Source organism: Pezoporus wallicus, unplaced genomic scaffold (genome assembly GCF_028554395.1).
Source record: "Pezoporus wallicus isolate ANWC-B61680 ecotype Strahan unplaced genomic scaffold, APGP_CSIRO_Pwel_v1 contig_8714, whole genome shotgun sequence".
In the NCBI taxonomy this organism is placed as follows: Eukaryota; Metazoa; Chordata; class Aves; order Psittaciformes; family Psittacidae; genus Pezoporus; species Pezoporus wallicus.
The window spans coordinates 1,613,635-1,627,106 of NW_026635695.1; the positions used below are offsets into that span (position 1 = coordinate 1,613,635).

General features: G+C 43.5%; 1 protein-coding gene and 1 long non-coding RNA gene across 2 annotated transcripts in view; both read left to right on the forward strand.

Annotated features, from left to right (window-relative positions):
• The window catches only part of SYNPR (synaptoporin), a 108,260-nt gene extending 95,386 nt beyond the window's left edge, over positions 1-12,874 (forward strand). The window contains exons 4-6 of the mRNA XM_057397366.1: positions 945-1,143; positions 10,626-10,817; positions 11,574-12,874. Coding sequence (XP_057253349.1) covers positions 945-1,143; positions 10,626-10,817; positions 11,574-11,840 — 658 coding nt within the window. The 3' untranslated portion in view covers positions 11,841-12,874. The remainder of the gene's footprint in view (positions 1-944; positions 1,144-10,625; positions 10,818-11,573) is intronic.
• Positions 2,249-3,318, forward strand: LOC130592797 (uncharacterized). Its single transcript, XR_008970664.1, has 2 exons — positions 2,249-2,291; positions 2,969-3,318. It is a non-coding gene; the product is annotated as an uncharacterized LOC130592797 (long non-coding RNA).
• Positions 12,875-13,472: the final 598 nt, after the last annotated feature.

Genomic DNA, 13,472 nt, shown 5'->3' on the forward strand with positions numbered 1-13,472 from the left:
TCATGGCCTGCTGTTGCAGTTATTGCTCTTGATCAGACGAATGTTTCCCAGGAGGCCTCATCCTTTCTCTGCATCAGATCATAACTTCTTTAATTGCTGCTGTTAACTTGCTGCTGGCTTCATCCCCTGTGTGGAGCAGAGCAGTGTGATCCCTCTTTGGGACCCATGTCCCCACTGGTGCTAATCTGGGCTGTGCAACAAGCATTCCCTCCAAGGATCCCCTTTCTAAATCAGAAATTAGAATTACTGCAGCAAAAAAGGGTTTGGCAGGAGTTGCCAAACAGAACCACAAATCTATTAGCTAGGTCACTGGTTGCAAACACTGTGTTTGGGCTCAAAAGGTTAGTGCTTTGGTTGCTTAAACCAGGGCATGTGGACTGTTCCTTTGACCCAAGTTGCATATTTCTGCTGCAGCTTGGTTTTAAAAGCTTTTAACATAGAAGCCCTGTGTGGCTCACAGCCCTGTGGGCTAACAGGCACACTAGGCAATTTTACACAAGGAAGTCATGGACTTCCAAACACAGCCATCTCATGGGCCTAGGTTAGAGGATGAGACTTGTTTTCTGCTGCCTTGATTGTAAGAATTCAAGAATCAAATAATTTCTCATGTTATCCTTTTTCAGTTGTTGCCATGGTAAAACCCCAGAGAGGAATGGGGGGAGGGTTGTACCAAGCTGTTGGAACATCAGCTTTTCTCTGAGGTTCATCAAAAGATGTGTTCAGGTCCTCAGTCTCACCTAGATGCTCACATGGAAGTAACCTCACATGTACAAGCAGCTCTGAAAAGCACAGCCCACAAGACAACTTACAGGGCCAGTTATTCAAGCAGGAGATCAATGTGCATCAGGAATGAGACTGGGAGAACACAGCAAAAGTATTTATATCCCTTGAGATAGGATTCCTTTTTCTATACTTCACCTGCTGCTCTTTGGGATGTTTTCCAGGCTGCATCAAGTGAATTTCGATGCTCCCACTTGTGAAGGCAAGCGTCGAGAAAGGCTCTCCTTGATAGGGGACTTCTCCTCTTCAGCAGAGTTCTTTGTCACCATTGCAGTCTTCGCCTTCCTCTACTCACTGGCTGCCACCGTGGTTTACATCTTCTTCCAGAACAAGTACCGTGAAAACAACAGAGGCCCTCTCATTGTAAGTGTGCATTTGCAGTGTTTTCTGGTGTAGGTCTTAACCTTTTGCTTTTTTTGGTGGTTGAGGCAATGGTGGGGTCTGGGAGATTCAAGTGGCCCAATGCCCAACGCATCTCTGCATTCACCTGTTGGGTTTTTTTTATCTTAATGATGATTTAAACTTTTAACAGGGTAACAGAAACTATAGGCAGGTCAAATTTACTCCTAAACTTGTATGTACTTGTGGGATTCTCTGCTTCTCTCCTACTGCCTGCAGTGAAGTTCACACAAAGAGTGAACAGTTGGTGCGTGGTGGAATGATTGGGGTCTGAGCCATGTGTCTGTGACAGCAGAGCTTCACAGGTAGGGAAAAAAGGGAAGAGGAGATCTTGGGCATCAACCCAGCAGACAAACGAAACCATGCCCCTGACCAAAGCCTAGCCAGGGAGATTGCTTATTGCTTATTACTGCTGGGTTCAGCTAGATTGTTTGGCTTTGGAGAGTTGTGTGGCTGCTTTTCCAATATTACACTGAGCTCCCAGCACATTTGTGTCTCTGTGCTTCTTTATGAGGCCACACTCATTTTCAGTTATCATTCTATGCACCCATCAACCTGTAGCTGTTCGTGCCTTTATTTTTCTTTTTACTGACTCCTTGTGATTTACTGAGGCTCGTGATAAAAAGAGTTTAAGGAAGAAGTTCTTTTCAGTGCTGAGGCGCTGGCACTGCTTGCTCAGAGAAGCTGTGGCTGCCCCATCCCTGGCAGAGCTCAAGGCCAGGTTGGTCAGGGCTTAGAGCAACCTGCTGTAGTGGGAAGTGTTCCTGCCTGTGGCAGGGGCTGGAGCTGGATGTGCTTTAAGGTCTTTTCTAACGCAAACCTGTCTATAATTTGATTCTGTAAAAAAGCAAGTGCCACTGTGCATTCGTTTTCTCATAAATCAAGACTGTAAAGCCAGTGAGAGCTATTTTGTTCTAGGTGTCTGTTACCTCTCAGTGCGTCACACCCCATGATACACGCGTCTTGCTCAACTGCTAAGGGCTGGGTGCTGATCCTCCACTGCGCTGAAGTTGGGTTAGGTCTCTGCATCTATGGGCTGTAGGGTTACATCACGCTCTTCCTTCCACAGGCAGCCCTCTCCTCCAAGATTGCAAGGATGAGGTTACACTAAGGTAGAGGAAATATTCCTCTGAAGTCTTGGTGTGAAGAGAGCAGTTCCAAGGGAAGGTGGGGGGAGATTAGTGAACACTGATGTAAGGAAAGAGTCAGTCCTGGATTTCAGAAAAATCTGAAGTCTATGTCTGACAGAAACTAGACATTTGGCTGAGATTTGTGCCCTAAGCGACTGAAAACCACTGATATAGGGCATCAGAAAAATAATAGAAAGGCAAGTAAGTCACCAGCTCAGAAAGGCTGCACCTGTTAAAGGAAATAGCTGCAGTAGCAATAGGCAAAAGAATTAACTGTAGGAAGGTTACCTTAGCACTGGGTATTTAGAGAAAGATTTTCCTGCTGCAAAGAGAAGTAAGTTGTTTTATTTAAGTTTGCATAATTAAAAACTGATGAATTGTTACAGAAGGAAAAATTCTCATTCCACATCAAAGGAAATTAATCCTCTTCATTTTGGGGCTTGTTGGGACCTTTGCTCTCTCCCTAGAAAATAGTGAGGAAAGGAGGGGAAATCTTCACAGAAGAGAAGTAGAACAAGCAAGATAAAGGGGTTCCTAAAGAAGCAATAAATAAAGTGGTTTGCTTCTGCTTGTTGCAGTTAACATCAAGTAATAACTCATTTCAAACTGTCTCATCAAAGAATTAGTTGCAGAGATTTGCCATTTTAATCTTCTTGCAGGAAATAATTCTTTCCTCTGACCAACCACATCATTCTGTGAAGCAATAGAAGAAAAATCAACAGAAAAAAATAATGCAAATATGTCAGATTATGATGTGGCCATTTGCTGTTGTCTAGGACTTTCCAGATACAGCTGCTGCAGTCATGCTTGTCACAGGATGCGCGGTGCAGTCTGCGACAGCATTAACATGGCATTGATTTAATTTGTTCTGTGTAATGGATTGTAATTGAATCTACAGGTTAAATTTAACGAGTGTCTGTTACCAAAGCCTCTGTTTGCAGTTTCCCAGTTTCTAAACCAAGCCTAAATGATCTTTTTTATTCAGAATAAAAAGATGCTTTTGAGTTTGTCCTGCAGTAAAAGCAGCTCTTGCCGATGAGTACTGTTGGGAAGTGGCTGAGGGTAATGCTCAGCCTATGCCTGCCAGGAGGAGAGTCTCATCTGCATCTCCTTTGTATTGCCAGCTCTGTCGTGTCGGGTATTTCTAGGAGAAAGACCCCTTTTCATTTGGACCACATCCTTGCTGGTCTCACTGCCCAGTGCAGTGATTGTGGCGCCACAGCGGGACTGGGAGAGGGTGTGAGTCCTACTGTGCAGTGGAGATAATAGGGAAAACTCAGAGCCCCAGCCAGAGCAAGCAGCTGTAGCCTGGAGGAATTCAAGGGTCAAGAGAAACTCAGAGTGAAAACCAGCTTCCCATGGCTGCAGGCATCACCTAAGGGATGCAACGTGCTGTGCAATGGAGGCAGGCATCCTCCAGCTCCAGGCAGATGCTACACTGAGCTGACGTACCCAGCAAGATCGCACATATGTAGGATCAGAAGTGTGAGTATGTCTCACCCATGAGATTGTCCCTCCTAAAGAAAAGTGCTGCAGAAATCTGAGGTGCTTTTGTGCCTGCATGAGCCCAGCCAGCACCCCCAACTTGTGTCAGTGCAGGAGGCTGGGCAGCCCTCCCTCCTTCATCAGCTGGAGGGATCCGCGTTTCATGCAGTTTCATTTCCAGACTACCATCCTTTCACCTCTCAGTGAAGAGCTAGAAGATGATAGTTTCATTTTTCTTTGCTTCTGTGGCAGTGACCAATCACAATTTCATATTTAAAGCCATTCCATGTTAAGCCTTGTGCTTCCTTTTGGCTTGATATACTCAGTCTGGGATGACATCTGCCTTTAAGCAGCACCCTCGCAGAGCTGGCTGCCTTTCCTCCTGATGAATTTTCAGGATTTGAACGAGTATGACAGGAGAAGAGGAGAGAGGAAAGAAAACCTTTCACTTGAGATTTCATGTATTTTTCCAAAAAAATCCTTGCACAGGCACTAAGAGGACCATCAGTGCACAACCAGCTGGATGCAGAATATATGATTATAAAGAACTTAATGACCACAAAGTCATGAGAAAGAGAAAATTCCAGTCACAAATGTCTCAGGTTTACCTTGTTTGATATGCATGATATAGGGAAACCCAACTGCATGTGCTGAGATCTCACCAAAGCGTCACTTTAACTGTGGAAAAATATTTTAATGTTCGGTGGGAAGTGAGACATTATGGCAAGGAAACATTTCCAGCAAGAGAAGGCATTAACTCTTCCCATGGCTGTTTGGATGGCACTGGAGTGTTTTATTCACTGTGAAGGGAGCCGCGTCTGTTGCTAACATTGCCTGCAAGGTTTTGGGGGGTAAAAATCTTCCTTTTGGTCACAGAGGGTCCCTGTTGTGCTATTTATTTGTGATGGAGGTGAGAGTCTTTCTTTCCCATAGGGCTGCCATCACCAAGCTCTTGCCATGTGTGCTCTCTACTTGCTTTGCTGGCTCCATGGAGTGATCATTCGAGGGGGTTCATACTAGAGAAACATTAGAGAAGACCTTTATTCCCAGTTCTTAAAGGAATAAGGAGCAGTTTAGCAGGGATTAAACACCTAATAGATATGTGCAATGGGCTTCTGAGCTCTGCAAACCGCAGCTGGGATTTGAGTTGCAAGCTCCTGCCCAATGAACGTGTACAGTGAGGAGCTGTGGGGACAACAGGTGCAAGCTCTTAAATGACTGATCAGTGCTAATGAGCCAGAAACTTTTAAAAGAAATTAATTGGAGATGGCAACTTAATTTTAATGAATGTGATGTACAAAACCTCACCGGCTTTCAGTGTGTCTGCATCTCTCAGACCAACAGAAGCTGGTTTCCACTTGTGTAACACTGCAAACCAGCAATGTCTCCCCTGGATATGCAATGAGAGCAGAGTTGAGCTGCACCCTAGGACTGCCACCCCAAGCACCTCTGTCTTGATGCCCTGCTTTGGATCTGTATGTTTGCAGCTGCTTGCAAGTGGAGGGTAACCAACCCAACAGTTAGTCCTGTGCTGAAGTTTTAGCGGATCAAAGGAAGATGCTTCCATATATCTCTGGAGTAGCAAAACTAAAGGACAGAATAGTTAGAGCAATGGGCACCCATCACTCAGACTTCTTAGTTTTTCCACAGTTTCTGTACCCCATATGCTCCATTTAATACCCACACTCTGAAACTGTCTCTATGTTCCTTCACGTTTGTCTTTGGGAAGTTATAGATTGGCCATGAAAAAAACACGGGTTCATGTATAATGTAAACCACTTTACTTGTATTCCAATCAATTAATATAAAAGCATAAAATGATTCAGCAAAGTGACATAGCCCTGAAAAGAGGTATTTCATTTTTATAGTGGTATCTTGAGAATCTCATTTTTACAGTGTATAAAGATGCTTACACGTAAGAACATGACATCTCTTCTGTGCATCTGGAGTCCTGTGAATTATCACATTAATCAAAAAAGCATTTAGTTCTTTACATATGTTGTGGACCAAGTGAGCCAAGTACACTTCTAGTCTGCTCTTTGGAGATGCCTTTGATTAAACATCTTTTGTTTCCTCCCTTCTGCCCAACTTTCCAGAAAATAAATAGGAAAAGAATAAAGAGCTACCTGTAAAAGCAGAGATTGAATCCTTTGCAGTTGAAAAATGAAATTATAATAATCTGACCAATTAATTTCGTTTCAAAGAGCTGTTTCAGCCCACAGTTTCTATCTCCTTTCTGAAACAAAACCACAGTGACCTTGCTGTGCATGCTGGTGCTTCCTAAAGGGCTCTGCACATCATTGCCAGAAGCAAGCTTGCAGGGCCATAAATACTTGTAATAACCATATAATTCTTCCAAAGCTTCATTCAGCAGAAAATGTGGGGTGAGACCTTGTTCAGACCAACAAAGAGCTAAAATGTCACTGTAGGAAGGCATGTTCTGCATTCTGCAGTTGCCTGCAGCAACCTGCTGCTGACCGCTTTCCCGGACTGGGACTGTGGCTCTCACTGGGGTTGTTCTTGAATTTTTAGGTCAGTTTGGACTGTGAAAATGAATCTTCTGAGCAGTTTGGGCTTGATGGTGTAAAGAAAACTCCCTCCGTTCCCGTATGGCTCTCCGTGAAACCTGTTGGCAGTGCTGGTTAGGAGAGTTTATGGACTTCTGCTTTCTTCACTTGTTTGCTGTGAATGCACAAGAGGGTTTTGTCACATGAAAAGGTTTTGTAGCATCAACATTAGTGGATGGAAACGTTGTGGAGAGGCACTGACAGTCCTGTCTGGAAGCCAGTTATGGAGCCAGCAACTGCAGTAGAGCAAGGGAGGAGGGCAGGAGAGTGCTGCAGGGATGCCAGGGCCCTGCAGCCAGGCCAGAGTGGAGGCTTTGCATGTTTTCAAGCATAACAGCCCAGGGCTGTCATGCCAAACTTGGGCCACTTTGGCTGGGAGGGAGAGCAGGGCATGGAGTGCATGCAGGGACCTGTATTACAGCACACTAGGGGCTGCTGAACCCACCAACCAGTTCAGAGCAGGTGAAACACATCCCCTTTCTGAGTGAGCAAACAGCTTCTGCAGATGCTTTTGGCTGGGTTAGATTGTGTTGGACACTGGGGATCTGAAACTGTGCTTAGGAGACTTAAGTGTCTGTGCCTCCAGAGACAGGCATTTTGCAAAAGCTGCTAGCTTGATAGTGAGGAGAAATGCTTTATCATCATGAAAAGAAAAGGCATTCACAGTTCTATTCTATAACATATAATATATAAAATTCTTCCAAGCAGGCATTTTTGGCAAACTCAGTTATAGCAAGTTTCAACTTGAAAAAGGCAACAAGAGTGGTTTTATGCTTTTTTTTTTTTTTTTTTTGTTAAACATACTTCAGACTGTTAAAAACTCCCTTTTTGGATATTCAGCATATTTTAAATCTTGTTTTCTTCTTTCTCTTACATTCTCCTATTTTGCCTCCTTCCCAAAGGCACCTGTAGGCAGACCAAAGTATCCCAGCTGAGATCTGAGAAAGGAACTTTGCAATTAGGAGTGTAGCTTAACTGTACAACAATACACACTGAAGAGATCTGTAGACACCGTTTCAGAGAGCAACTACAAAAATTACTTTGTTCCAAAGGAAAAAGAAAATTCGCCCATGCTATAGGGTTATTAAACATTCAAATGCAAGATTTGTTTTAGTATGCAGACGCTCTGGCTTTAATTACTAAGAGAAATCCCTCAGATAGACATTAAGCCGCAGAACAACTTAGCTTGAAATTCACTTTTATTCTCAGCATGCCATTATTTTGTAACTCTGTTCCACCCAGAGCTGTGAAAATGTTCAGCCAGAAATGCAAACCCACTTGGAAACAAGAGAGGTTCAAGTTCCAGCCAAAGCTGAAGGTTAGCAAACTTTTGAAATAAATAGGAAGACACAAGTTTGCTGTAGTCAGATTTTGCTTCTTGCACAGCACACAGGAGATGGAACAAATCCTCCAAGAGCCTGAGTCCAGCTACATAGGCTTGGTGAGAGCACCTGTGGGAAGAATCCTGGTGTTTCATTGGCCTTTCTGTCGTATGGAATCATGGAATCCCAGACTGGTTTGAGTTGGAAGGGACCTTAGAGCTCATCCAATTCTAAACCCCTGCCATGGGCAGGGACACCTTCCACTAGAGCAGGTTGTTCCAAGCCCCGTCCAACCTGGACTTGAACACTGCCAGGGATGGGGCAGCCACAGCTTCTTCAGGCAACCTCTTCCTAATATTTAATCCAAATCTACCTAATATCTAAATATCCCTCTAATCTAAATTTATCTTCTTGATCAGATGTTGGCCAGCTAGTGGACAGGCTGCATGGTTTCTTCTCTAAGTCCCAATGTGTGATCTTTCCCATTTGGCTTAGTGTGCATCTTGCACCCAGCCAGACCTCACAATTTTGGGGTGTTTCTGTATAAAAGGGCTTATCTCAGCCCCCAAGGAGCAGGAACACTTTTCCCAAGGCTCTGATCTGCTCTCAAATATGGAAACTAGAGGCAGATTGGGCAGGGTTAGGTTTTGTGTGGACACCCTGGTGCAGGGGAGCAGAGGAAGTCAGCAGAAGGCTGGAGGATGAGATGGAGAAATAACATGAAATACTTAGTCCGTTTAGGACCAGCCGCTCAACTGCCCAGAGCTATTGGGTGTTTCTAGCAGAGACATGAGCTACTAGCAGTTAGAGTGAGGGACTCTTGCAAATGGCAGTCATTTGTGCCATGAATTGTGCAAATGCGTCACCGACATGAGGTGAGGATCTGGTAAACACCTGCTGCTGTCTCCTGCTTGAAAAACTTTGCTTACTTTTAAAGCTTCCCTCTGTTTAGCAAGTTCAAGCTCCTACACTCTGTTAGTTTGGGTCGGTTTGTCTCTGCTTCAAATTTATACCTGCTGTTCAGCATTTATTTTATTGTTATTGCCAATGCACTGACTGCAGAGCTTGATTTAGCTGGCAGAGTCTGAAAGTGAAGTGGCGTTGAGGGAGAATCGCTTGGCATTTAAAAAATGTATTCTCCAAAACACTGGTGTGTGCCGCTCTGTTGTATCAATCAGAGCCTATGCAAGGGCTTGACATCCATAACATGTCAAGCCTCATAGCAAATACAAAGGGTATCCCATCATAATCCACGGCTCAGTGAATATCTGGTGTTTCTACCAGCTGGAATATTTAGGAAAGGTTTGCAATTGAACAGTTGCCTCTAGGACTCTGTTTCTCAGTCAGTTACTGCCAGGACATATAAGATACAATAATTTCTTTTGCTGGAAATCTCCCTAGGAAGAATAATTACTTTGGGCTATATGCCTCTGCCTACACGGGGTCTCTTTGGGCGTTAAGATAGTTGTCAGCTCCTAGGCTTCACGCTCTTCAAGAGAGCCCATTTGGGCAGCATGAAGGGAGGTCAGAGGATCTCAAAGCTTGGTGGCAGACACAGACCTGCAGAAAAAGAATTGTGGCACTGTTAAAAGAGAAGGATGTATCCTTTGGGAAACCATCCAAGCACAGTTAATTTAATCCCATCTGCGTGAGCAGAGAAATCCTTTGTTCATGGCTTGCTTGTGCGGCTGGTTTATTGACTGGTGCCTCTTCCATCATGACAGAGGCTCATGTCCTTCCTTCCTGCAGTGCTGTGGAGAGTTCCTTCCCCAAATGTCAGGTGTGCTTGTAGAAGATGAGAGTACTACCTAGGGATCACTTATTTCTTTGCTTAGCAACTCCAAATGCTATGTTCTTAATGAGTGTTTTCTCTTCCTTCCATGTACACCTTCACTTTGTAAGGGGGAAGGGGAAGCAGCCCCCATGGGAGGTGGGATATCAAGACGCAGCAATGCAGTTAGTGGTACGTTAGACTTTGGCACCTCTACCATCTGCTGTGGGCTGACAGATGGGATGAAATATGACAGCAGAAAGGCTCTTCTGTTTTAGCAAGACACAAGAAAGCTTGAAAAATCACACCTCCTCCCTCCTTTCCCCCCAAACCCACACAACAACAGTGTCACTTGGCCACTTGTTCTGGCTAAGACAGGAAGAAGTTTATGCCTGTGTGTGCTCCTGAGAGTCTTTCAAGGGAAAAGTGAGCAGAGTGGTTCAGAGCAGAGCTGCTTGGGGGTGCTGGATCCTGGAGGGCCTACCACCCCTTCTCCCCTCTTTTCACATGGATGGGAATTAGGAGCAAATGCTTTACCAGGACAGGGAGGAGCTGAGGAGTCTGTGCTTGGCAAATCTTGCTGTTTATAGGTTCACTTGTGATGAATAGTGGCTGCACAGCTCGTGAAGCAGGGACATTTGGCCTTACCTGTAGCTGTGAGAAAACTCCTCATCTGATAGCTGAGGATTAGCCAGTTTCAGGTTTTCCCTGTGATGCTGCCACAGATGGAAACGTTTCCTATTGGAAACCCACCCTGGATGTCTGTAGGACCACCCAGGGAGAGAGCCAGCCCTCATGAGGGCCCAGCTCCTTTCCAGGCATCTATATTTTTTAACTGATCCCAGTTCATCAGCCAGGTGCTGTGAATAGCCAAATTCCCAGGGCAGCACAGCATCTGGGGTACCAGCCACATGTTTGTGGGAATGTGGCTCAAGGCTGGAGATGCAAATGGTAGTGAAAGGGTTCTGTCCCATCAGGCACATCTAGCACTTCTGAAAATCATCTCTGTAAATGATGACAATAAATCACAACCTTCCACAAAATAACAAGCTCTTGGTCTTGTTTTTTTTGTCTCCTCTAATGCAAGCTGTCAGTTTCCTGGTGATTTTTAATGTTCTTTTCTTCCCCATGGACACACCAGTATAATGTTTCTAACTAATTTGTCTTTTAGGATTTCATTGTGACAGTGGTCTTCTCATTCTTGTGGCTAGTGAGCTCATCTGCTTGGGCTAAAGGACTGTCTGATGTAAAGATTGCAACCGACCCAGAAGAAGTGCTGCTGCTGATGTCTGCCTGCAAACAGCAGTCCAACAAATGCTTGCCTGTTCGCAGCCCTGTTATGTCAAGCCTCAATACTTCGGTTGTAAGTGACTTTGACCACTGTTTTTCACCCTTACCTTGCAAATGTGTTTTCCCCTCTTTTACTCATGTTTTGACCTAAATCAGCTGGTGTCAGTTAGCTGACATGATTTAATTGGAAGTACAGTCTTGCTGCAGGGAAAGGCAGAGCTTGACCTATTACAGCTATCTGCTGTGGAGCAGCAGTGAGATGAGTGTGCAGGGTTGGGATGTGGAGAAAGCAAAGTGTCTGTCCAAGTGCATTGGGTGTCCTGTCTGCTTTTAACTTGCTCCCTGCAACACTTTGAAAGGAGGTCTGAAACTCCTGCAAACCCTGAGAAGGTTTTGTGCCTAAAATGTTCTAAATCCTTGAAAATCAACAAAAAATTGATCTTCAGAAGGTTTAAAAAGAAAACACCCACAACAAGCCCCTGCAGGCAGCTGATCGATTAATATCTCACTTTAAAGATATCTTCCTTCTATTTTATCTTTCCATAGTTTCTTTGAACTAGATAACGTTTACAAATGTAAAAATATTTGGCCTAAAAACTCAACTTTTTCTATAGAAACAAAGAGGAAACCAAACCCCTTGTAAGATACAGTTAAGGGAGGTGAATTTGGGAATTGCTCCAAAGCTGAAAAAGATTTTCCAGCATGTTTTGGGCAAAGGATGAACTCGGAGCAGCACTTACTTCTCCCAGGATGGTGCAGGGTCCATAACACTAGGCTGGGCTGTGAGACCCTGGCTGTTGGGTGACCAGCTCCTCTTCTTCCCTCTTAGGTCTTTGGCTTCTTGAACTTTATCCTCTGGGCAGGCAACATTTGGTTTGTGTTTAAGGAGACAGGCTGGCATTCCTCAGGCCAGCGGCATGCTCAGGACACCATGGAGAAGCAATCCAGCGGCTATAACCAAGGTGGCTACAACCAAGACAGCTATGGGCCGGCTGGTGGCTACAACCAGCCAGGCTCCTACAGCCAGGTGGGTGAATATGGTCAGTCCCAGAGCTATGGGCAGAGCGGGCCAACCTCCTTCGCTAATCAAATATAGGGTTCACACAGAACAAGCTCTTGTATCCCTCATGTGTAGAGAGTTTAAAAGGTCTCAAGTTTCAGTGGTCCCAGGTTTTTATGGGTTTTACATAAATTAATACTACAACATGGTGTTTAATGTTGATGGAAGGTCTAAGCCTACTTCCTGAGGTGGCCAGTGGGCTGGAGATGGCCTTTTCTAACCCTGACTAGCCAGATAAGGCATATGCTCATCGCTGGTGGTGACCTGAAGTCAGTCTTGTAGTATGTACTGTAGAGATAACTTTATGGTAGTTTTGTATGTGTTGAGATGGTAGAAGCATTTTGTAGCCTCAAGTCTGTAGTATTTAATATGCATAATAAAACTGAATTTCCTTCTGCATTTTGGTGAAAAACAAGAGTGTTTTACTATTATTTCTACAGATTATTCTGTATATCCATGCATGTAACATTGCACCTAAACTCTCAAAAATGCCTGTTTGTGACTCTTCAGAGCGTTTGTTTTGGTTATACCTTTTGGGTTCAGAAGATTGCACTATTATTTCAGTTATCTGAGACATCTGTAATTCAGTGCATGGATAAGCATTTTCATACTACCAAATGTCTGGACTGTGTAAATGGAACTTCTCGACTTCTGCCACTACATTTTGTTAAATGTATGTTTAAAACAAGTATGCATCTTTTATATATATTTTGCAGAGTTGAATATATGGCTTACCCAAGTTCTGAATGCTTTGTAACTAAAATGTTTTTCCTTGAAATAGCATTCAGTAGTATATATGGTACCTGACCAATGTTTATTCCATTTAACTCAGCTAAGTATTCATTCTATAAAATCACTATTTCTATGGATGTTTTGTGACTCTTTTAATGTGAGCTGTGGAGAATTAAGGACCAAGTAACTGTGTTATATGTTTACAAAGGTATCTATTTAATTAAGATAACAGAGGTGCAGATATCAGTATACAAATCTATGTGAAAATGCCCTGTAGCTTAATACAGCAAAACATGCAAATCACATGTATTGTTGTGACCTTAGAAACCATAAATATTCCTTTATGCCCTCTTATAATATCAAAACCTTTCTATCCATGTTTGAAGATTGTCAGATCTCCCTCTGTTAGGTTGCTGCTCTGAGCATTAGCTTGGTGCTACTGCAGAATGTAACTGGACTGACCAAATAATCCAGGAACTCATCCTAAAATAGCCAAAGCCAGAATTGTAGCCCATTTGGATTTCTCCCTGGGAAATTCATCCCTTCCTCACTACAGCTTATGAGACACGTTGACACAAATGAAAGCCTGAAGCACAATATACTAACCAAAACTGATCATCTGCATTTCTAAATCAAAGTGTATCAGTATATAATCTTATTGTATGAGCTGTAATGTTGAAAGCATCTTAGCTTAAAACAGCTTAGTCTCTTCCATGATTGTTGTAACCAATTTATGGCTACTCGGTGGATGAATCTATATTGTGATATCTATTTGATCCTAATAAAGTTATTGCATACAATGCATGTTTTCAGAGTATGTTAATATTAAAATGTCTCTGCGAAATAACTAAGATAACTATTAAAGATAGATAACTGTTCCTGTGCTTGACCTTATTGGTCATATTCTTGCTGTTTTCCAACACTTTAATGAAGATT